At 37.5% G+C, this 26,502-nt stretch overlaps 1 protein-coding gene across 1 annotated transcript; it reads right to left on the bottom strand.

The window, feature by feature from the left end:
* Positions 1 to 7,291: 7,291 nt before the first annotated feature.
* On the bottom strand, positions 7,292 to 26,212 carry LOC129270197 (chymotrypsinogen B-like). The gene is made up of 8 exons (XM_064105358.1): positions 26,118 to 26,212; positions 25,722 to 25,826; positions 23,166 to 23,282; positions 19,457 to 19,654; positions 14,641 to 14,821; positions 14,081 to 14,364; positions 10,800 to 10,942; positions 7,292 to 9,929 (listed from the first exon to the last, which is right to left on the bottom strand). Exons 1-8 carry the CDS (start codon positions 26,137 to 26,139, stop codon positions 9,768 to 9,770), a joined length of 1,212 nt encoding a protein of 403 aa, XP_063961428.1. The 5' UTR covers positions 26,140 to 26,212; the 3' UTR covers positions 7,292 to 9,767.
* Between the last annotated feature and the right edge of the window lie 290 nt (positions 26,213 to 26,502).

Below are 26,502 nucleotides of genomic sequence, written 5' to 3'. Positions count from 1 at the left end.
AAATAGCGAGTGATGGATATCGTCGACTGACTCATTTGCATGACACTGAATTGTGCATATCACTGTTTTGTGAAAAATAGGCAAAACTTTAAAATGCCATAACTTTTTTATTTTACATCCGATTTTGATGAAATTTTCAGCGTTATGCTAGTTTGATTTTTCTCCATTTATTTAAATCAACAATTTTCTTGGGTGGACTTGACCTATAAATTGCATGCTCTTTGTAAAAATTCAAGCGATTCACTTGAAGAAAGTTTTGCAGAGATGATGAACCCACATATGCGGAAAATTTGTTATGCTTGCGAATTAATGAAAGTGTATGCTGTTCATCTAAATTCTAGTGACTTGTATGGCGCGGAAAATACATTCAAGTGACAAATAATGAAATACATTGAAAAATTGTGCGATGATGGCTATATCTCGAAATCAACTGATCATAATTTATCAAATTAAATTATTTAAATCTGAAATTGAGCGGGAAAACCTATGAAAATGCAATATTGAGGGGATATATACCCCCATCCCACCCCTCTATCTCTCTCTCTCTTTCACACACACACACACGCACACCCCCTCTCACGGCCACACACACACACTAATCGCACCAGTACACGCCCGCACATACTAAGAAACGTACATGTCAAAAATATTATTTTGACGATGATGGACAGCATTTGTATAGCGCCATTTTATCGGTCAAAACATTCAAAGGCGCCGCGGCTCCCCAATATATTCACACATTGCTGTAAAGGATATGTCTTTAGTTCAGATTATTACCATAAATCGTACGGAGAACTGAGTTTCTGTATTATATATCTAAACCCGCTGGCGTAAATTGGGGGGGGGGGGGAGGGGGATCCCCTCCATTTTTTCAAGGGTATCCCCCACTTACATGTACGTCACTGTATATGGGGACTAGCTGCCCCCCCCCCCCCGCATGATATATGCGTCAGGCGCCCTATCCCCAGTGGCGTAACAAGCGGGGGGCAGGGGGGGGCAAGCTGCCCCCCCTGGCGGAGCTCACCGGGGAAAAAAAAAACGGGAAAAAGAAAAAAAGGGGGAAGAAAGGGAAAGGGAAAGGAAAGAAAAAAGGGGAAAGGGGAAGGGGAAGGTTAAAGGGGAAGGTTAAAGGGAAAGGAAAAGGGAAAAGAAAACTAAGAAAAAACATAAAAAAGGAGAAAAAAACAAGTGAGAAAGAACAATTCGCCCCGATATACAAATACATTAGCATGACTAGTAAGACAGGGAAATAAATTGAAGATTGAAGTTAAAGTTGAAATTGAAGACAAAAAGGCAAACAAAAGCGGGAAATAAAGGCAGAATGGAATTAGCCAAAATCTAAATTGGAAAATAAAGAATAGGGACAAGATAACGTACACTACCGGGCTGCCGAGGATTGAGATAACGAGCGGGAAGAAAAATGGATGGTATATAGCATAATGTCGTATGAAAGTCTATCATAAACTTGCTAAATCTCCAAAGGCTCTGTCCAAGAGTCAAGACCCCGTGCAGTGGGGGCTCTTCATCTGTAACCTTTAATGGGTTCTATAACGGGCCCCTATATGGACCCGTCCTGCATTAAGCTTTACGTTGAAGCACTGGCGTACCGGGGGTCGTTCCACAGCCATGGGAAATAAAAGAAAATAAAGGATGCAGCAAAATGAGATGAATGAAAAAAATATATGACATGATATGTGCTATAATGATGTAAAAATCTATCACATTATTAGAATTTCATTTTAACAGGCCATTTTTTTTCTGGCTCGCTTCGCTCGCTGGCGACTTTTTACAAATTTTCCCACATTTGCTATGCTGTGCCCCTCACAATATTTGGATGATTACGATACACAACTGCATTGAATTCATGTGTTGTGTTTAAGCTATATAAATATACACGCAATTTGATTAAAATAAGTGGCCATCTGTAAGGTTTAAAATGGCTTTGATATCAAGGGTTCCGGGGCTCTGCCCTGGACCCCACCCTAAAGCACTGTTATATGGATGAGTTTGGACCATGGCTCCCAAAAGTTCTACAACCAAACAAAAAAAATGAGGAAAGAAAGGAAAGTGTATTATATTTTTTCTGAATATCACGTTAAAATCTATCTTCATGTTAGATTATCATGAAAAGGTGATTTTTTTAATCTCGCTCGCTTCGCTCGGGACCTATATTAAGCTACTTCTTGCGAGAAGCGCCAAACTCGGACCCAGTCAGACTGCAGGTCCCAAGAAAGTGGCTTCTTTCATCCAAGTGATATTCATGACTTGAGATGTTTTGCATATTTAATGAGCTTGATGCGGACCAAAACACCTCTTTTCATTCGGCCATTGCTGCTCTAATTGTGCATCGAATTTCATGAATTTGGTACCATTGTAAAGAAGAAGAATCATTCTTTCAGGTCATGTGTTTGAATTTATTCAAAGATTTTGTAATATAGGTTAAAATTTTGATCTAAAATATGCTACAAAATAAATATTTTCACCTGACAAAAGCTGCTATTTTCACACTTTATTTTTGTTTGAGCCCGAATGATTTTTATATCATGATAAAGCTGAATATGTATGCTTTGAAATGATATAGGTTTCAAAATAAGAATTGGTTTAATCGGGTCAAGATCACACTTTTCATTTGCCAAATACATAAAACAGTTTGAAAACAAGAATACTGCACTCTGATTGGTCAAAGAGACCACACAATGGCAAATTCCAACGGTCCCAGTGCCTGGGTTCGTGGGAAGGTCACACTTCCCATGTGGTAATCTCCTCAAATACCCCGCGCCTGTTGTCCTGTGAACCTTATCCAGCCAATCAGAACTCTGGATTTCTTGCAAGTACAAAATTTCAGAAATCTCGTCTTGTACCTTGGTGGGAAAAGTGTGATCTTGACCCGATTAAAAGGTGCCGCATATCAAGAGTGGCATTGTGAGAAAGTACAGAAGTTCAGCTTTATGGTGATATAGATATCATTGAGGCTCAAAATAAAAAGTTTTGCACAATTTACAAAAGAAAACAGAGGAAGAAAATTCAGTTTTGAGGTACATTTTCAGGCCAGAAATTTACTTATTTAACAAAATATTGTATACAAAATAAATGACCAATATGAAAGTATAACTTTTACTCTACCTGATGGTGCAATAATATTTCATTTAACTTGAGGTTAAAACAGGTAAATTCTTAGAGAAAGAAAATCTCACGAATCACGAGAATTTGCAAGGAGGAGGATTCAGCCACGAGATGATTTGGATGAATCTAGCCTTTTTGCTCATTAGCATAGGGACCTGCGGTCTGACTGGACCCCTCGAGCATATAGAGCTTCGCCCTGATGCTCACAATCATAACAAAAATCCTGTTCACCGTGGCGTACAAAAAAGAGAGAAAAGACAGGAGGGTGAATATGTTATCATCTTTTTAAAATTATGTCAAAAGCTATCACAAAATTTGATTTTTGCAATAAAAATGTCAAAGTTTTCTGCTCGCTCGCTTATATTTATATATATATTTGCCCGATACGCCATTTCGCCCCCTCAAAATTTTTGCCTTATGACGCCATTGCCTGTTCCATGATATGACCGGGAAATTTTTGGCTCTTGCCCCCCCCCCCCTGGCCACCGACCCGTTACGCCGCTGCCTATCCCTCACTCTCTTTCACACACCCTCACACACACACCCATCCACACACCCTCACGCACATCCTTTCTCACCCCCACACATCTACGCACATATATACCCTCATACAAAACTAGGAAACGAGTATTTAAAAAATAGTATTACCATAAATCGTTCCCACGATTGTAGTTCGTTTTATAAATCTAAACCCACTGGCGTAAATCTGAGGGGGGGGGGGTGATCCCCGGCCATTTCCCCCGCCCCCTTGAATTGCAAATATTATCCCCCACTTAAGGAGAAAAACAATATTTTTGTATTAATCAAATTAAATACTGCATGTTAATGCTTGGATTTAATTTTAAATGGCGCCATGCAATCCGTCTGTTAGCCCAAATTGAGAATTTGCGCGTAACAAAGTTAGAGAAGTTTGTCAAAATCTAGACTATAGACAAGTATAGAAAATAACTGGGTTGAATGCTTTTTAATGGCTCATTATCATCCCCCATATGATTTATACTACTTTACTAATTTCCTTAAGAGTGCATACTATACACGTAAATGCTTTCTTAGTAAATCAAAGACTTTAGTATTCTGGCCGCGCAGGCCTACTAAATCAGCGTACCATCATTCTGCAATCATGGCAATTAATGAAAATTCAATATTACGAGTCAGATGTTTGATCAACTTACCAAGTTTTCCCCAATATAGCGACTGTATACATCCAAATACTGGCTTTACTGCATAGTTCATTCCGTAATTTCCTTGCGGTTAAAATCGTTTTCGGTTTTCATATGAGCCAGCATTTTACAAAAAAAGTAAAAACAAATCGAATTTCATCGCATTGATCATTTTACTTCTGGAAAAAAGAGCTCTGTGCATGCAGCTGAGAGAAACGGAAATTCCAATGTTCCCGCCATTGCGCGAGATCGTCTTGGCTCGCATCGCTGGTTGCATATATTATTACGTAATCATTCAATGGTAATAGCCTGTCATTGAATGTATTTCTAGGAGGACACCTGTTTTGTCAGCACGTGAATACTCGAGTACTCGTTCAAAAGATAATGATTGGTGTCTGAAGAGAAGTGGCAGGGGCATGGACCATGGGCGGAAATCCCAGGGGGGACAGCTGGGACGCGTCCTCGATCCCTACCAAAGATAGTAGGGGGACACAATATCAAATGTCCCGCTACTATTTTTGGTATTATGATGGAGAAAAATAAATCATTCACAATCAAAATAATACATGTACTTTGGACTAAATGACGTTACATTTTGGCTGAAAACCTTTTTTTTTTCCTTGTCAAAATTTCCAGCCCTTGGTTCCCCTACCTTTGGGGACAGATTTCCGTCCATTGGCAAGGCTGCATTTTTGGGGAGGGGTGCAGGCCGCGGTTGCCCTTTGGTGTTTTCCAGCAAGAGGTGGAAACATGCAAAAGTGAAGAAAATAACAAGAGAAAAAAGTTCTTAATAAAGGAATGGGACAGAAATCAGAGAGACCGTAGTCTAACGTGTACTTCACTAAACTATCCCCAGCCTATCCCCTTCAAAATATCGCTGCGCCGCTCCAGAGAAAAGATATACTCATGGAACAGAATTCTCCAAGAAAGATGATATGTCTTATACCAGGAAAATGATTTCCACTGACTGACGATCCGAAACTAGTGAAGGTCCAATGTCCCCCTTTTTTGGTGGGAAAGGGCCGGAGGGGGCGGGGCAAGATCCTTTCGCAAGCAAACTCCTTTTTTATCTTCAATTCCTTTGTGGAAAAATAAGAGAAACTTTTTTTTCGAAACTCAGCGAGCTCTGCCCTCTATATTAATATTAGCCATGCAAGGCTAGTGGGCAGAGATAGATTCTCCTTTTATATTTACCCTTCATTTATTTCCTCACTCCTTTCTTCACTCGTTTGCTTCTCTTTCTTTCGTCTTCCTTTTCTTTTTCTTCCTCCTTCTTTCTCTATAATTATAAACCCGTCGTTACTCTCTACTTTTCCCTCTCCTTTTCATTCCTATAACCCAAGGTGGTGTGGCGGGTCGGGGAGTGTTGATTGTATATTGATATATCTGTGCTGAATTTTTATGCATACATAATAATCATATTTGTATCTGATATGTTGCACATCTGTCTTTCTTCTTCAATTGTGTAAAGTTAATTCAATGCCAATGGAAGCCGAATTTTCAGTGTTTTATATACGGACGATAAATATTTTGAATCTACCTCTTCCCTTCCATTACTTTTCTCTTTCTCCCTCCCTTACTTTCTCTCTCTCTCTTATCCTAATTTCTTTCAATTTTCAATTCTTTATTCCATTTCCATTCAAAACATAATACAACGTAATATAAAGTAATACAACCCTAACCCTTTCCCATCGTTTATTTCCCCTTCTTTTTGTTTCCCGTCACATCTTCCCTTCTCCTTTACTCTTTTTTTCGGGGGGGGGGGAGGCAAGGCCCCTCGCCCCAATGGATCAATCTAAATAAAACCGAAACTAATATTTTGCTTAGAAGGGGATTTGAGCAGCTCTCAGAAAAAATATCAAAATCGGTACTTTTCAGCGAAAATAGCAAGGGGATATCATAATCATAAACCATGTTGAAATTCTGTTTCTCTTAATATCATTTGCATGGTAATGCCCTATACCCCAATAATCCTAAAAATCAGTTTACATGCAGCCCAAATTATATGATTTTTCTGAAAAAATCATAAACGGTTAGATGTATTTTTAATCAAAATATGAAAGTTTTTTTTTAATATTCCCTCTCATTCTAGAATTCAGATTTCAATAGGAACTAAGTATATATTTATCAAGTTTGTGGGGATTAAATAAACAAAATAGAGATTATCATCCTTTTTTGAAGAAAATGTCAAAAGGGTTTATTCAAGATTTTTTAAATCAATAATAAATTATGAAAGGTGTCTTTCCTCTTTTGCTCCATCGCCTATCAATGTTCCCTAATCATAGAAATTCAGGCTTGTGCCATCACAGCAGGGCTCCGTCTTACAAAGAGTTATAATTCATCCAATCAATCTCAACTGTATGGAAATCCATCCATACCATAATTTTTTCTACAGGAAATCACACTGAATTTTAAAGAGAGTGATGAATGTTCGCATATACATCATATCTATAAAATATTTTGAAAAAAACGTGTTTTAGACGTTGATGTGGCTGGCCGTCCACAGTTGTGATCGGATCAAGTGCAACTCTTTGTAAGACAGGGCTCAGGTCATTGTGTCCAGTAGGGCAATCGCATAACCCGACCACTCAAAAAGGCCCCTAAAATGCCGAAACGTCAGGTCCAGTTTACGCAATGTTTTGTGAAAATTAAAGCCAAATATACAGAAAGTCAGGTTAACTGGACCTGATGTTTGGGAATTTAGGGGGGCCTTTTCTCAAATGGTCAGGTTATGCGATCGCCCAAAATCCAACGATGCCTACAGCCCAAATCAATTACTTTGATGGGGGTTTCGGTAGGTTCAGAGAAATCCTCAAATTTTCACTTTTTAGAGAGAAAATAACTCAAGTGATATGACAAAATATTAATCTTTTTCTTTTTACTTTTTCAATCATTACGATAGAGTGTTCTTTAATATGTAAGTTGTGTAAAATAATCAAAGATTACAAATCATTCATCCATTTTTTTTTTCATATTCACTCCAAATTTTTGTTTTCTTATTTAATACTCTAATCCTATAACAGCAAGTTTAATGAAAGCAAATTCAACTACAAAACATATTGATGTATTAAACAGACATATGGTTATCTTTGATGAGAATGAAATTCATTATGAAAATCAGTAAAACACTCTTCGAATAAAAATATAATTTGTTTTATATTGCTTATTCACTAACAGAAAATGAATTATAACAAAAACATCTCGTGTTTGACACTCTTCATGAGAATGATATATATATATACATGTATAGCAAAAATCAGTATCATCATAATGATGAAGCGGTCTAAAAAAGAATTCAATATAAAATGTGAATATCATACCCCCAAAATACAATCCAATTTAATGATTCCTTTTTAAAATGTAAAAAAATCAAAGATTACAAATCATTCATCCATTTTTTTTCATATTCACTCCAAATTTTTGTCTTCTTATTTAATACTCTAATCCTATAACAGCTAGTTTAATGAAATCAAATTCAACTACAAAACATATTGATGTATTAAACCGAGTATGGTTATCTTTGATGAGAATGAAATTCATTATAAAAATCAGTATAACACTCTTTGATAAAAATATAACTTGTTTAATATTCACTAATAGAAATTGAATTATAACAAAAACATCTGGTTTTGACACTCTTCAGGAGAATTATATTTACATTAATAGCAAAAATCAGTATCATACTGATGTAGACCTATAGAGTGAAGTGTTCTAAGAAAGCATTAAACATAAAATGTGAATAACATACACCACAAAGATAATAAAATGTAATGATAAATCTTCCTTTTTACTACAAAATATCAGACTGCAATTTATATTATGATGGGTAACATGAGACTGTGACATGATTCACATAAGATTAGCAAATGCTTGAATACGTTCACTAAACATAAGATGGAAACAGAGGGGGAGAAAGAATAATTGGTAGTATTAAGAATTGGCCATGCTACCATAGCAATTAAGAACAAGAGGGTGTTACTCTGCACCACCACAGAGAGGAGAAAAAAAAGGGGAGGCTTGATCCCGCCACCCCCGCAGTCAGGAACTAAACTAGATTTCAAACCTGGATGACTGACTGAATAAGAGTTTTTGGCCCCTGAAATATCCCACATAGCATCATAGCATGCATAAATTGCAGAATAGCCCCCCCCCCCCCCCGTTCCGCTTTAAATTGCAATTTGGTTCAATACAAAGGTAATAAGGAATAATCCAGAAAATTCCCTTATGGAAAGGGAAGTGTGAGACAGTGTGACATACTCTCACACAGTGGCCCATATTCTGAAGTCAGGTTTAACTTAGGCCATGGTCTAACTCTGCTAAAATTATGGGAAGCCAAAAGTGTCGAAATTTTTATCAAGTTGTACGTTTCTTATGTTTACTGTGCTCTTTCCTGATTCATCGATGGTGAAGACAATCATCTATTTATACTTCCTAGACAATTATGAATGATTTGAGAGCCAAATAAGCTAAAATATGATATCTCTACTGTTGGTGATTTATGTAACAATTGGCAATCCATACTTAAACCACAACTTTAAACCCGAGTTTAAGTTAAACCCGACTTCAGAATATGGGCAAGTATGAACACAGACACTATTTTTACATATAAGTTCATGATTGTGTGACACCTTTTGTTCTTCCTAGTAAGATAGGCTCTGTACAGGTTTTTGTCTTTCTTTTTTTTCATGCACCTAGCTGTCACAACAAAGTCTTATAAAAGTTATTTACAAGACAAAGATTCTACTAGTAAGGAAAATTAACAATGATCAATGCAATGATGACTTTTATCCCAAAGATACACATGATAAAAGATACAAAATAAAATACAACCTTTGACACTTAAAAAAAATACCTACAAACATATCTGTCCAATCATTCTAAATTTCCTTTTAACATTTCTTGAAATGCGCTTTGAGCACTCTACAGGGTGAATTTGGCATGATAAAAGACCAATTTATTATTATTATCATTCTTCTTCTTCTTATTATTATTATTATTATCATTATTTGTAAGAGCGTTACAGTAACAATACAAGTACACCATACAGGTACTTTAGCAACAGTTTTTATATAACACGCCCCCAAAATATACAAAGCCAAGCTAGTGCATGTTTCAAATGTAACATGAGTGAGGACAATCATACCAATACATTATATGTTTTATAAGAATGTGATGTGGACCATTGTTAGATATTTGGTGAACTATCTTCATCTCGTAATTAAGCAAGACTCCTCATCATATTCTAATAACCCCTCATCCCTGCTCATGCGTAAAATTTTGAATCGGACAAAAGAAATTCCTAGTCAAATGTGGGCACAATCATTTGATAATGATTCACTTTGTCATCCTATTAATGTAACATTGCTAATATGAATAATGTAAGTATGAAAATAATAAAAACAAGTTGAAAGCTCGAGTTATTATCTTACTATCTATATGAAAGCTACAGTATGGTTGTTGGAGTGATTACCATTAAGAAGAATTTCAGTTTTGTACCATGTTATCTCGAATCCAGTCGATGAAGCTTGACACACGGGTGAATCCATTAGGGACGTATGATGCACCACATTCACGAACCCAGCTAGAGATCCCAACCAGTGTCCAACGGCCATTGATCTCCTGTACGATAGGACCACCACTGTCACCCTAAACACAAGCATACAATAATGACAGTAACATATTTTAAGGGGTCCATATGTCTGTAATTTACAACCTAACATTAGTACACATAATCAGTCTCATTCTTGCTGACCAAAGCAATGATATATCCCATATGCTACCTCCCCAAACTACTAATACCTCATTTCCAGTGTCATGAGATCTGTTACGACTGGCCTTTTGTACCTGCTCACGAAAATTGTTTAGCCATCCAAATTTTTTTAAACAATCAGAATGATTCCCAGGACTGAACTCAAGATCTGATAAGATCTGTCACAATCAATATATCGCGGTCTAGTGGTTAAAACTTTTGTCTTTTGATCTGAGGGACATGGGTTTGATTCACGACACGGTGTGCTTTCGTTCAGAAAGAAATTTACCCCCATTGTGCTGCACTCAACTCAAGCGAGCTGAATGGGTACCCAGTAGGAAGAAATTCCTTGAATGCTCGAACGCCCGATCAAAGTAGTTGTGCTAAAGCTGGGGTAATAACATAATCATGTTAAGCAGGACCAGCTGGGAGAACAGTTTTTGGAACTGAAGTGGCTACCCTGGGTAAAATGTGACGTTATTATGATTATTATGATTATTATACTCCACAATTGAGACCCATTTTCAATCGTGGCTCAAATCGTGAGAGATGGAACTAGTTTAATATTAACAATATCTTTACATCATCAGTGGCCCGTTGCAGAATGAGTTGCATTCAATCGCAACTCAAAAAATCATGCGAAACGTGATTTTCAACCAATCAACAGCGCACATTTGGGACTTGCGATTGATTTTTTGACTTGCGTTTAAACTCAACTCTTTCTGCAACGGACCCCTGGAAACAAATTGATATGACACATAACTTACAGTGCAGACTCCCTGATAGCCAGTATGATACATGGTGCAGAACATGGTTGGTTCAAAAGTCACATCCAAAGGTGCGAGTCGATGACAGAAGTAGTTTGGTATGACTGGCATCCGGCCCTCTTGAAGGAGGTCAGGTTGACGAGCTACATGTATCAGAGAATTTAAGAAATGTATTTTTTGCAGAAGTTTCTGCCTGTTATTCATAAATCTATAATAAATTAACATGTTCACATCATAACAAAGATATAAATGAATACATTTTAAATGTGAAAATTGAAGAGATAAATAATACTGACAAAGACTGATAATTAAATTATACATAAAGCATGTGATATAGTAATTTAGTCAAATCCCGGGGGGGGGGGGGGGGGCACTCGACCAAAAAGTAGTAGGGATGTGCTGCGGGCGAGACAAAAAAAGGGGGCCTTGGAGCAGGCTAATTGTAAAAAAGGAGGGTCCTCGGAACGGGCTTCGGAACTACAAATGTTTGTAAAAACGGGGGTCCTTGGAACGGGTCGCCTGCATGTGTGCGTATGCATCCCCATGGAACGGGCATAAGTGCATGCGGCTAGCCCAGCGGCACGGGCGCCGGGTGCACTAGCGCAGAGGCAATAGTCGGACAGAGCTCTGCGGCCGCTTTTCACCAAAATTGCGGCTTATTGTAGCAGATTAATGTGACCGGAACGGCGTGACAGAAAATATGCGAAGCTTTGGAGCGGATTTCTTTCTTCCTTTTTTCACGATAAGAAGAAAATGAAATGCTTTGGAGCGGCTTTCTTTGTTTTTTTTTCTCAATAAGACAAAAATGATATGCCTTGGAACGAAAATTTGAGTGTAAAAATGGGGGTCCCCTCCTCGGCACATACCCACTATGCATTATATACTGAGTGCCCCCCCCCCCCCCCCCCCCCGGAGTCAAATACAGGGGCCAGCTTTTATAAGCATAAAAGTGCTTGAAGCAATAGGAGCCAGTAGAGGGGGCTACATGAAATATGTTTTGACAAAATGATGTCACAAAATATGAAATATTGAAAATTAGAAACTCGGTTCAGAAGAATATAAAATCAATTGGTCAGGGGGTGTTTCACAAAGATTTAAGTTTGACTAAAAATCAGTTTTAAATTCCAAGTTATGTATGGTATATGTCTAGCCACCCTAAAACCAACAAAAAGATGCTCTAAATGATATATATAGTGGAAGAGCCGTGGTGCGGTGGTTCTGACTCTCGCCTTGTAAACAGAGGGTCGTGTGTTCGAATTCCACCGCGGTCTAGCGTCCTTTGGCAAGGCTTTAATCCACACTTTGCCACTCTCGACCCAGGTGCTAAATGGGTACCCGGTAGGATGCGAAAGATATTGTATGTTTGATTTTGCCAGCGCCATAATGAGGCTGCGATGAATGCAAGGAATGCTCCCAGGGAGTGGAAATTGTGCACTTTTCGTGCGGGATTGAAATGAATCCAATGACCGGGGTAATAATATGCTGTAACGCGCTTTGAGCCATTTTGGGAAAAGCGCTTTATAAAAATTGGCTATTATAATATAACTTGTCAAAGTCCCTTGCCACTTATTGTTGGTTTTGGGATGGCTGGTAACATACAACACATTAATGCAGGGACGTGTACTACTGTGTATCCTATCCACGGGGGGCCCACTTCCATTGACGAGTGGATACCATGCGCGACCACGGGGTCTTGAAAAGCACCCCAAACACGTATTTTCCATATTCTGAAAATGCACCCCTTAACAAATATTGGCGTGTGAAACCTTACCCTTAACAAGTATTGGAAACAAATACTATTGGCAAGTATTCCCAGAACTGAGCCCCTAAACAAGTACAGCGATGTACTATTTTCCATATTCTGAAAATGTACCCCTTTAACAAGTATTGGAAACAAAACGATACTCTTAGCAAGTATTCCCTAAACAAGTACAGAGATATTTTATTATGTCACGCGTCTGTTGGTCATCGGTTTTACCTTTAGACACCATTATTTTGGTTTAGTACGGCCCCACCTTCCACACCTCGCGCAAATCGTACTCTAAACACGTAGAGTTGGGGCAAAAAGGACATCCTTTATAAAACATTTTGATTTTGTTTTATCATCCCCGCATATTTGACCCTAAACACGTATATTTTTCCGAGCAAAATAGATACCCTTTTTTCAATATTTTTATGTTTTTGACACCCTTATCACGTTACGTACATAACGTGCCCTATCTTGAAAAAGACATCCTTTTTATGTGTTTTTTTGGTCACGCATGGTATCCACTCGTCAATGTAAGTGGCCCCCCCAGGAGTCACACTTAACTCTTTGTGAAAACATCCCGACATAAAATATATTATTATTATTAAATTGAAAAAATCGAAATCCCTCAAAATGCATTTCTGAATCAAATCTAAATCTGTTTTGTTTTGATGATAAATTAATTCAATATGAGAGCAAGCCAAACTTGAAGTTGATTCCTAACACATGTCTTTATTATCGAAAGGACTGAACAACTTAGTTTCATTCATGATGACCTCTGTGACTTACCCCAAGAGCCAATGAGATTATCATATATATATGTATGTATAAACTTAACTATTTGTGATTCATGATGACCTCTGTGACTTACCCCAAGAGCCAATGAGATTATCATATATATATGTATGTATAAACTTAACTATTAGTGATTATTTTATTCCATATGCCGAAGAAGACTATTTCTATTTTACTCAGGTAATTTTTACTGCTAAACTTCGAATGTTGGCGGTGAGGCCCTTTCCAGATTTTCCTGTTTTGGAGCCGGAGATTCGCCATTGTCATCTTGCAGTCATGGCAACGCATCTTTAGATGCGTCTTTTACAGTGCGCTTCCTCCATCTTCAGCGCATTGATTTCTTTGAAAGGTGAGTTTCACAATCCGTATGCCCATGAACAGATGTGTTTTTCACGACCGTTTCAGAAACGGATTTTGAATTCTCTTTTTTGTCACATCATGGGCACTGACGAAGAGTGTGACTTTACCTTTCATTTTTGAGAGCTATGCTCCTTTTAAAATCTACAATTTTATTTCTACTGCATTTACTAAACTATTTGTGATTATATACACATATATGTACATAAGACGAGTATGAAGTTGATACAGGAGTCTCCTATTCACCCTATGTATCATACTTGGCATGTTTGCAAAAGTATATCCAGAGTATTGAAAAACACATCCATCATGCTCATACATGTATCATCTTGAGTATGAATGAGTCGAAATCCTTTCCATGAAAAAAAAATGGAACACATACCGTTTCTTTCAGTGAAGCTGCCCCATCCTGTGAATGTGACGTATTCTTCAGGCTTTGGTACAGATTCATCTGCTGAAGGAAGACATACAGGCTGCACCTCATTAGTAAAGTTGAGAGGGGTGACGAGCTTGAGGAGAGCGATATCATTAATCAGTCCCGGGCCATATAGACGATGCTTGATGACCTGCTGCACATCTCGAGACTGTCCACTTTGATCATTTGTAGAGTAAAGCAAGCTTCCAGCCTTGATAGTATATGGGTTATCATCAGTTGCATTAAATTCCCTGTAAATAATAATAAAATGTGCGGCATTCAAAGAGTCCTTGAGAATAATTCTACTGAACTGTAAAAACTCATGAGGTGATTGATGTGGGGGTGATGCAAGATAACACCTTTCATCTCACCTCAGTACATTTTTGTCCTTTACGTAAATTTTTCATTGTCTTAATTGTCCCTTGCTTTTGAGGTTGCAATACTTGGCCAAGGCAATATGTTTGTGGCATAGTGCAGTAACTACAACAACAGCAATTAGAAAATCACAGAAAACTAATAATACTTACACGCAGTGAGCCGCAGTGAGGATCCACTCTGGAGTGATAATGCTTCCTCCACAGAACCGACCGTTTGGCGTGTAGAGTGCAATCTGCCAAGGCCATTCCCCAAGCCCAGTCACATCCTCACCATGGGTGACCCGATGGATCTCAAGAGCTGGCCGTAATCCACAACCCTCAAATGGAATAACTGAAAATAAATATATTTCAAAATGAAATTACTTTTAACCCGAATAAGACAGGGGGGCCTTGACATTTTTTGTGATAAATCCGCTGCGCATAAATTTTTAACGTCGCTTGCTGACTTTTTACTTTCAAGTCTCTCGCAACTTTTGAGACCAAAATTGCGACCCAAGGATATGCGGTTCCACAAATATGCACCATTTCGTATGTGCATGCACACCCAAAATTGCTCAAAAACGTGAATTTGTGTACAATTCCAATGCAAATAGTGTTTTCAGCCTAAACTCATGAAGGTATCATTATATCTCCTTTTACTGATTAAACTCAATCGATTTTATCTCGTTTATGGTCACAATAAAGTCCTTGATGATATCCATTGAAAAAACATTAATAAAAGTTGAAATTAAAAAAACAATAAAATACATGAAACAAGGCAAACGCCAAGCGTTGTCTCGCCTGCATATTGCAGTCATGAAGAGACTGCATGTCAAAACTATGCTATATGACTTAGATGGACCTCTGTTACGAGTTTGGCGATCCCAACTCAAAGCTATAGAAAATTATTGTGTGTACAACACAGCACAGTGCCAGTCATGGAAAGTTCATTGACCTTTGAGCTTAATCAAATTCAACTCACATTTGAACTTGACCTGCACCTTCAAAAGATGGACCTCTTGTATGAATTTGGCAATCCTACCTCGAAGATATAGAAAGTTATTGTGTGTATACAGCACAGCACAGTGCCAGTCATGGAAAGTTCATTGACCTTTGACCTTATTCAAATTCGAACTTGACCTGTACCTTCAAGAGATGGACCTCTGTTATGAATTTGGCGATCTCACCTCGAAGCTATAGAAAGTTATTGTGTGTACAACACAGCACAGTGCCAGTCATGGAAAGTTCATTGACCTTTGACCTTATTCAAATTCCACTCATAATCGAACTTGACCTGTACCTTCAAGAGATGGATCTCTGTTATGAATTTGGCGATCTCACCTCGAAGCTATAGAAAGTTATTGTGTACAACACAGCACAGCTAGTGCCAGTCATGGAAAGTTAATTTACCTTTGACCTTATTCAAATTCGACTCATATTCAAACTTGACCTGTGCCTTCAGGAGATGGACCTCTGGTATGAATTTGGTGATCCCACCTCGAAGATATAGAAAGTTATTAACAACACAGCACAGTGCCAGTCATGGAAAGTTCATTGACCTTTGACCTTATTCAAATTCGACTCATATTCAAACTTGACCTGTGCCTTCAGGAGATGGACCTTTGGTATGAATTTGGTGATCCCACCTCAAAGCTATAGAAAGTTATTGGGTGTACAACACAATTGTTGACGACGACGACAACGCCGGAAATAGTGATACTAGCTATGTCTCGCTCCGCTACGCAGCTAGGCGAGACAAAAATGAATGTGATAATGAAATATTTTAAAGTACATTGGATCAGAATCCTATAGAGTCTGATTTTTTTTTTGGGGGGGGGATTTTAGGGGGCCTTAATTTATTTATTTAGATCAACTCTTGCTTTTATGCATAAATTAACATAATTAATTAGAAATGAAATTTTTCAAAGAATTTAATCTCACAATTTTGTAGATTATGTCATGGGCAACGCGGGTGCATGGCAAGTTTCACGCAATCAACGGCTGAGATTATATGGGGGGGCTGAACCAGCCTCTCCCCACCCCCTCAGTCTTCTTGGGCTTTAAAATAGCCCTGTCATTTTAGGGTTAATGTAATCAGGTTTAGTAAAACAAAACAAGATTGGTAAAAGTGGTAAAATTTTCATGGAATTTATGCCATATTAAGAAATTATCCAATCTTTAGACATATGTCATATTTAGTGGAATGTAACCTTTAGAAACGTGACATCTTTAGAATGGGCTTATCTCAAAATTACATCCTAGGAAATGACACATATCTAGGAACAATGACTTTAAAATGGTAATGACAAAGGACTATAATTGTTTTCTTGTTGATCAAAGACTGACAAGTGACTAGAGGATTTTAATACCTCATTAATCTGTTCTCTTCCCACAGAAGACTGTACATGTGAACATGCATGGATAAGTACCTGGGCCGGCCGGTATTCAATATTGAAAGTATTGATTTTGTAAGTATTTTACTTGGCATTTTACTTGGATACAAAGCAAAATTCTTTAATAAAATAGTATTCAGATCACATCCAAGTTTTTAACCATATCAAGAGAAATTTAAGCAAAACACTTACTAATAACCATTATGAGCCAAATAACGTTCAATGTATGTATTGATCTGTGCGCAGAATATATGACTGCGAATATCACGTGTGTAAACTTTACGCAAGCCAGATTTAAGTGTGGTAGTTGGTTGACTTAGATTTAAGCAAAGTACTTTGCCGAAAAATGCAATTGAATACCAAACATGGATAAGTATCTTACTTAAAGGACAAGTCCACCCCAAAAAAAAGTTAATTTGCATAAAAAGAGAAAAATCTAACAAGCATAACACTGAACATTTCATTAAAATCGGATGTAAAAAAGAAAGTTTTAAAGTTTGCTTAATTTCACTAATCAGTTATATGCGCATCGTGGTCAGTATGCAAATGAAGAAACTGATGACATATCCACTCACTATTTCTTTTGTATTTTATTATATGAAATATTCTAATTTCTCCTCATTGGCAAGTGAAACAAGGATTAATTCCTCCCTGAACATGTGGAATTAGCATTGGTTAACACTACATGGTTCAGTCAAGTTAGTCCTTATTGTCAAATCTGTAAAAAATGAAATATTGTAGAATTCATAAAATAAAAAACAAAAGAAATAGTGAGTAAGGGACATCATCGTCTGTCTCATTTGAATGTGACTGAGTTATAAATATCACTGTTTTGTGAAAAATAAGCAAAATTTTAAAATGTCATAACTTTCTTATTTTAGATCAGATTTTGATGAAATTTTCAGCATTATGCTAGTTTGATTTTTCTCTATTTATTCAAATCAACATTTTCTGGGGCGGACTTGACCTTTTAGCAAAATACTAAGTAAAATACTTAAACAAATTGAATACCGGCCCTGTCCTCTTTTGGACATTTTTCAGCAGACGCAGAATCAGCAATGTTCAGTCTTTTTTGAAAAGAACAGAACAGGTGAACATGAGGCAAAACCATTGTTGGAGAAGGCAAACCCCTGTTACGAACCATGGAAAAACTAAATCACCCCAGGCCAGTTATTTAAGTATCTAAAAATGTGTTTCTTGACCTTGATGGGTCCAAAAAAAACACATGATTTGAGCAAACTCGCTCGCCATCGCATGGAGTCATTTTTATTTCTCTTTAATAGTTTCCTTATTTCGGGGCCGATTTTCTTTGTTCGAAACTAAAAACAGAATAACATTGGATTTCAAAATACAATATGCCTTTAAAACTTGATTAAATATCAAATACAATAATTCAATTCCGAAAGGCCTACTACAGGCAGATCTGCTCTTACGTAATATCAGCTGTTTTTTCTGGTCTAACCCTCGGGCTTGCGCCTGCGGAGGAGAAATGTTACATAAGAGGGATTATCGGGCGATACAGGGTTGATAGCGCTTGGGAATGAAATATCTTGGTTCCTCCGAGGATTTTGTTATCGGGGTATAGGACATCAGCAAAGCCCTGAGCTAGTGCGGTTGCCTCTGCAACGAGGGTTTGACGTAATGTGAGGTGTACAAATCCTCATGTGACCAATAGGGATTGCTGTTACAAGTGGCAAACTTTCAGAGTCCCGTTTCATAAAGAATTGTTATAACAAATTTTGTATAAAAAGTTTGCAATTAGCTAATCAGATTGAACGATTTCCATTACGTCAAACCCCCGTTTGGAGAAAGACCGCAGTTCAGGTTGCAAACTGCGGTTCTATACCCCATTTTGCGTTTGTAAATCCCAAAATCATTTCCAAGCCCAGGGGGCCGTTTCATAAAGCTGCTCGTAAGTTAAGAGCGACTTGTAGAACGACTGGTGATCCTTTCTTGCGCGCTAAATCATCGCCAATGGTGTGTACCATTTACCGCAAGACAGGATCACCAGTCGCTCTTTATTTACGAACAGCTTTATGAAACACCCGCCTGATCAACCCCGCTAGGCCAGGTAATCCCCGCTGTCTCAATTTTACCTCCACAGGCCAGATTATGAGCGTTGAGCCAAGGACGAAATGATAAACAACAGCTGTGCTATTACATAAGACTTCTCTGCCTGTAGTAGGACCTTCGGAATGAAATTATTGTATTCGATATTTAATCACGTTTTCAAAGGCATATTGTATTCAGAAATCCAATGTTAGTCCATTTTCAATTTCGAACGAAGAAAATCGACCTCAAAATAAGGAAAGTAAGTGAATTAAAATGACGGCATGCTTTGCTCCGGCTGTTGTGTTATCTTCGGACCGAGGTCAAGAAACAGGTGTTTTGATACTTAAATTGCTTGCTTGGGGCAGTTATGGTTTGTCGTACTTGGAGAAGAGAATTGATTGAGGGAAACTGGGGTATAGTATTCTCAAATTAAAGGTTTTCGTCATGTCAGTAGCTTAAAACTGTTATGGCAAATTTGTTACTGTAACAAGTTTTATGAAACAGACCCCTGATATATGATACACAGAAAGAGTGACACTTACAGGAGGGTGGCAGCGTTTGTCCTGGTGGACTCGGTGAATCGGTCGGAACTACAAAAGGTGGTATGGTGTTATTGAGAGACCCTGTACAACCCACAAGCTCATCGCTGACATCATTACAGTCAGGTTCGGAATCACAGACAGAAGACATAGCCAAGCACTTGGAAAAATCTTGGCACTGGAAGTAGTTTCCATCGCATACTAGAAAAAAAAGGAAGAAATCGAATATTGATTATGACATACAGAAACTGTAACATACTGATAGCCTATTCTCACACCGTTTTCTTCATCCCGGAGTATTGTTCACCCAATATTATCCTTAGCTGGACTATATGTGGGGCTAACTTTCCATTTAACACCACCTATATAATTACAGGGATTAAGGGTTATTTTGCCTGTGAAAATGGATATGATAGTAATAATGCTAATGATAACACATTTTTGGGAGAAGACAAAGTAATAAAGTGTATGGTAGTGACCAATCACGGCTGTACAGATGGGAAGGAGCTGAGTATATGTACTGCTTGCTTGACTCATTTCTGAAACTTCTATAATGCTTCCCTCATCAAGTTTTCATAGTTTGAGATAGATAGGACATTTGATTTTGCTTTCTGTTCATTCTTGTGTTTGCTCTTGAAAAGTGCGAGGAAAAAATGTTGAGCATGTCGTGATTCAGCAACACGTTGACATTACGTAGTACTGAACACCATTTGAAATAATAGTTAATCAATATATTGTGCTCATATCTGTACATTATAATGACAGATCATAGGGGGAATATGTACGGTCTTACTCAAAAGACTTAAAATTGCAAGATTTTTAAGCAAAAACGATGCAAAATAGTACAAATAATATAATAGCTTGTTGCAATACTTGTCTGGGATGGTTGTGCTGCAAACAGAAATAGACTCCTCCTGGCCTATCAATACAGGGTTAAGTAACGATATGATATGATATTTCATATTTGCTCCCCAGTGTGAAACAAACATTCTAATTTAATTTCACACAGCGGAGACTGAAAGACTGTATTGGGTATGACATATAGGTGACATGACACCTGCTCCTGCAACAATTACTAGTACTTAGGGTTTTATTCTAAGATGTAGGGTTAGGGTTGCAATAACGTTACGTTTAGGAAAGGGTTTATAGTTATAGTTTTATAGATCTAAGGCGTGCATTCGACACGGTAGATACATCTATAATGTTAAATAAACTACAGCTTATAGGATTGTCCCCTACTGCATTGTCGTGGTTTAATTCATACCTATCAAATAGAAAGCATCATGTTGTAATTAGACAATCTAATTCTGATCAACTTATTTTAAATCAGGGCGTACCTCAAGGGTCGATACTGGGACCCCTCTTATTTTTTATATACATCAATGACATGGTAAAAGTGGTAAAGAATGGGAGTCTTATCATGTACGCCGATGATACTACTTTGTATTGTACAGGTTCTTCTCTTAATGAAATTCAAATAAAATTACAGGAAGACATAAATAACATCCATCATTGGATAGTTAATAACAAATTAGGTTTAAATGTAGACAAAACTAAATTCATTCTTATTGGAAGTAAACCAAAAATAAATTCTTTTGGAGTTGAAGGCATCTCTTTAACCTATGACGGGACAGAGATAGAGCATTGCTCCAGTATAAAATGTCTCGGAGTAGTTATTGACCAGAACCTTATGTGGAATGATCATGTTAACTCTGTTTGCAAACATGACGAAATACCTCCATTTGATGACACTATACCCCATTTTTTCTCAATGAATTCTCTTCTCCGAATACGAAAACCATACTGCCACAGGCATGCAATGTAATTATCAAAACACCTGTTTCTTGACCTCGGTCCGAAGATAACACAACAGCCCGAGTGCGGTCCGAGAAAACATGTCGCCATTTTTTATTCACTTACTTTCCTTATTTCGAGGTTGATTTTCTTCGTTCGAAATTGAAAATGGTCTAGCATTGAATTTCTGAATACAATATGCCTTTGAAAACATGATTAAATATCGAATACAATAATTTAATTCCGAAGGTCCTTCTACAGGCAGAGAAGACTTACGTAATACACAGCTGTTGTTTATCATTTCGTCCTTGGCTCAACGCTCATAATCTGGCCTGTGGGGATTACCTGGCCAAGCGGGGTTGATCAGGCGGGTGTTTCATAAAGCTGTTCGTGAGTTAAGAGCGACTGCATGGTGATCATGTCTTGCGGTAAATGGTACAAACCATTGGCGATGATCACCAGTCGTTGTTAAAGTCGCTCTTAACTTACGAACAGCTTTATGAAACGACCCCCAGGGCTTGGAAATGATGTTTTAGATTTTCAAATGCAAAATGGGGTGAAATACCGCAGTTTGCCATCTGATCTGCGGTCCGTTTTCAAACGGGGGTAAGACGTAATGAAAAGGTATTTGCGGGTCTGGCAATGATAAAACGAATCCGTCCATTTATAGACAATGACACTATAAAATTATTATATAATTGTTTAATCCAATCGCAAATGGACTATTGCTGCGAAATTTGGGGAAACCGTTCAAAAACGCAAACCAACAAAATCATTAAACTTCAAAAACGGGCTGCGAGACTTATTCTAAATTGCAACATGTACACTCCTTCTAAAGATATGTTTACGGAGTTAAAATGGTTACCATTTAATCAACGTGTCAAATATTTCAAATGTGTCTTCATGTATAAATGCATTCACAACTTATCTGCTGACTACTTTGGCAAGTTTTTTCTCCAACTTGGTGAATTTCACCAAATTAACACCCGACAATCAGCAAGAGGCGATCTCGTACTCCCTAAATGTCGCACAGAATACCGTAAAAACGCATTATGCTATGACGGCCCTTCCCTATATAATAACCTACCAACTGAAATAAGATCTCAAATTAGCCTTGCATCATTTAAATTTCATTTGAAGAAGCATTTAGCATTAGCTAATCATGACCCTTCTTTTTAAGCTGCACCTCATTAACTTACGTAATTTACATTCGGCCCTCTATTTTTATTCTTTTGTTCGACTCACAACTTCAGCTTACTTTCTTAATTTTACAGATTTTGGCTAATTGTAATTGTAACAATACACGTCTTATAACTTTCACGTCATCTGCTTTTTAAATGATTGTACTTTTATTGTCAATTGCATGTTTCATTATTTCCTTCACATGTACTTACTAATTTATTTATGCCTCTTATGTTATGATGTTGCTATGTAAATGAATTTTTATAACTGTTATGTTAGCTATGTACACTGTCACAGGGCCCCATGGGAGACCAACACATTGTTGAATGGGCTTCCCTGTTTTTAAATAAATAAATAAATAAATAAATAAATAAAAATAAAAATAAAAATAGTTCATAGTCATTCAATTTGCATGTGGAATTCATAGCAGAGCAATTATCACTGGAGCAAAAGTCATGGAACCAAGATATATTTAATAATAATTGGCATTTATATAGCGCTTTATCAGTCTACGACTGCTCAAAGCGCTTCACAATTATTATTACCCGGTCACTGGATTCATAGCATTTCAAGCAGCCTGTTAGGTGCACACTTGCTATTTAAAACCACAATGACGGTTGTTTTCCTACCGGTACCCAATTAGCACCTGGGTGAGAGTGGCAATGTGTGGATTGACCCTCTGATTACAAGGCGAGAGTCAGAACCGCTATACCATGGCACTTCCACCTCTATTTACCTCTGCATTTATCTTCAAGTTCATCTGATCCATCAGTACAGTCATCCTTGCCGTCACAAAGAGTCCAGAATGGAGTACATTCCCCGTTGTTGCATTGGATTTCAGAACTCTTGCATACTAGAAACACATGAATAAAAATGATGATATCATTAATTGATAAAAGTTACTATTATGATACCTTTGCCTTCCAATGTTAACTATGGTAACAATGATCAACAGCCAATCAAAATCAAGGATTCCATGCAAGTTACCATAATGGTATGCAACGGGGCCCAGGAGGGTGTTTCACATGACTTAAGGTTGCACTTAAATTCGCACTTGCATGCAATGTAAAAGGCATCTGTTATATATAAGTAGAATTGTAAGAGTAATTACATTCATTTATTTAGTTATTTTCTCTTTAAGGATATTCATAGTATAGAATGATTAAGAATATTCCAGAATGTCTCAGTAAAGCTTTAATTAGGCATGTTCTTTAATAGGCTGAGTAATCTTTGTTATTTCTGAATAGAGATTGCTACACAATAGATTCCTAGTGGCAGTGAAACGAACAATAGGATTAGCTATGTTGTTTAGATTGTTAATTTCGCTGAGGTCATTCAAGAGTCTTCTAGAAGTGGACTATTCTAGAAATTGGCAGAATGTTCTTTTTGTAGGCAATACAAGAAGCTTCCAGAATAGTGAATAATTTGTATATAAGCTGGCAGTTTCTTCAAGGACATCATCACATCAGATCAGAACTCAGAGTTTCACGCCAGACTTTATGTCAGAGCATAGTTTATTTCCAACTGGAATACAACATTTATCTTCTGTGGAATTATTTGCACGCCATCAATGAACTGTTTGCAGTTACTTTGAGGAATTCTCAGTTCTCATCGAGATCATCAAGCTGTTTTAATGAACGCTTTTCAACCAATAGATTGCTGAAATTGACTGTTAATCATCATCAACATCGTCTTCACAGACATTTCAACTCGTTACAGAGACTCTTATTATTCATCCTGTTTCAACATCAATTTTATCATCGCCAACATTGTGGACATTAATTTAAGGAACCTTTGTCAACCAACCTGGGTACTATCATTTGGAATATAATCAGAACTGACACTTCAAGGGATGTAAGATCATTATTTGTTTTATGTTTTGTTTAGTGATCTATTTCCTGTAATAAAAGAAAAGGAAATCAAATCTAAAACTAAATTTTCATTGTTATTTGTTGAAGAATCGTAACACATCACTGAATAACAAGTCATAGTGGCTAACCTTTTAATATGGAGAACAGAAATTACTCTCCGGTAATTTTATTGGAGACAATGGCAGAGCGGGGATTCAAACTTGCAATCTCACTATCATGAGTACAATGCTCTCACCACTAGACCACACAAGTTGACCCCAAATCCCCTATGATATTGGCAAGTCTTTCAATATGAACAAGTGCAGCACCTCTGGGAGTCTTGCCTGCATTACACACATCAATATACATGTATAGTAACAGTGCTGACTTTGAAAATAACTATTCAATGATTATTCACACAAAACACCATTCAAATGATAATAAAATATTATGTTCATTGACCTTAAATGACCTTTGACCTTGATCATATTACCAAAGACTCCTGCAAACAATGAGGGATTATCATCACTTCAATGAACTAGATCCATAAACTGTCAGAGTTACATGTATGATGATATTTCAAAACTTAACCTTGGTTAAGATTATCAACGATGTGCTAGTGTCTTTCTACATGGCTTCCCTGCCTGTTTTGTCAATGATGAAAGGAGATGATTAGCCATGAAAAGACATGGCCCTGGGAAGCAGGGGTGCTGGTTTGTTTTTAGGCTTTGGTTACCAAATGACACATAGGTGAGAGTCAGATTTTGGGGAGGGGTTTCACCCAAGTTTCCTTCAGGAGTGAACACCTTCTTTTGTGCTTGTCAAATTTTCCTTGACCAAAATCACATTCATTCGGGAATGAAAACCTTTTTAGCCATTTTTTTTCTTGCTTGTCATTTTTTTCTTAAAAATTACCACCCCCTCTGAGAAAATTGTACCCATGCAAGCCTCATACTGGAAAGACATGGCTCTCATGGCCCAGTTAAATTGACTTAAAGACGTGTATTCTTAAATCGGGTTTAATTCAAACTCTGGTGTAAAGTTGTGGTTTTACTGTGGATAGCTAATTGTAACACAAATTTCTAACAGAACAGGTTCACTTAAAGCTTACTATTAAAATTATTATCGAGTTGTTTGACATCACCTCTGCCTGGGAGGCGAAAGCGGACTGAATCACTATGGCCTGCAGGTCTCTCCTCCGGATAAGTTAAAAATTATTCAGATCCTTCTTAACTTTCTGGGAATACTAACTGAATTTATTTTCCTTGCCACAATGGTGAAAGAACACAGTGAACATACAAAACACAATTTTTCAAAATTTTGACATTTTTCACCTTCCAATAACTTCAGCACAGTGTTAGTTCGCAAAAGAACTTGACATATATTAGAATATGTGCTATGACCACAGGCCTTCATAAAACCAAAGTACAATAAACACTTACTGCAGTTGGCTTCATCCGCCCCATTGGCACAGTCAACTACTTCATTGCAAACGTCATTCACAGGGATACATCTTTCTCCACAGTCAAACTGGTTTGAAGCACACACTGTTATGAGGAAGGGATGTGCAGATAATGAAAAAAATCTTTAACAAATTAAGAAGAGAGTTATTTTAATACAGTCCTTGCCTCTTCTTCTTGGGTATATGCCCCATCGCAAGATTATCAAAGAATGAAATTCATCCTTCATCATCTCATAATGATAACTATCATCATGAAAATTAGGAAACATCATTGTTACCAACCACAAACATCGTTATTAGATTAAATAATAATCCACATTTATATAGCGCTTAACACATCGGAACAATGTCTCTAAGCGCTTTACACATATATTACCCCGGTCATCAGATCCTTGCATGCCCGCATACAATGTATGCAACTTTCCACTCCCTGGGGAGCATTCCAACAAGAGTTCCAAGACTCAATTGCTAGGCATACTACATAGGCTTTCGCATCCTACCGGGTACTCATTGAACACCTGGGTGGAGAGTGGCAAATTGTGGATTGATGCCTTTTGCCAAAGGACGCTAGGCCATGGTGGGATTCGAACACACGACCCTCTGATTACAAGGCGAGAGTCAGAACTGCTACATCACGGTGCTTCCACATCAATTACTATCAATTGGTTGAAAAAGTGAGAGAAACCACTATTAAGGTATGGGAACAATTATATATTATTAACCGTATCAGACATCTGAGCAGGGCAACTTTGAAACATTGT

This window comes from Lytechinus pictus, chromosome 10, assembly GCF_037042905.1.
Source record: "Lytechinus pictus isolate F3 Inbred chromosome 10, Lp3.0, whole genome shotgun sequence".
Taxonomy (NCBI): domain Eukaryota; kingdom Metazoa; phylum Echinodermata; class Echinoidea; order Temnopleuroida; family Toxopneustidae; genus Lytechinus; species Lytechinus pictus.
Note: the sequence above shows the minus strand (reverse complement) of the source record. Positions and strands in the feature narration are given on the sequence as shown.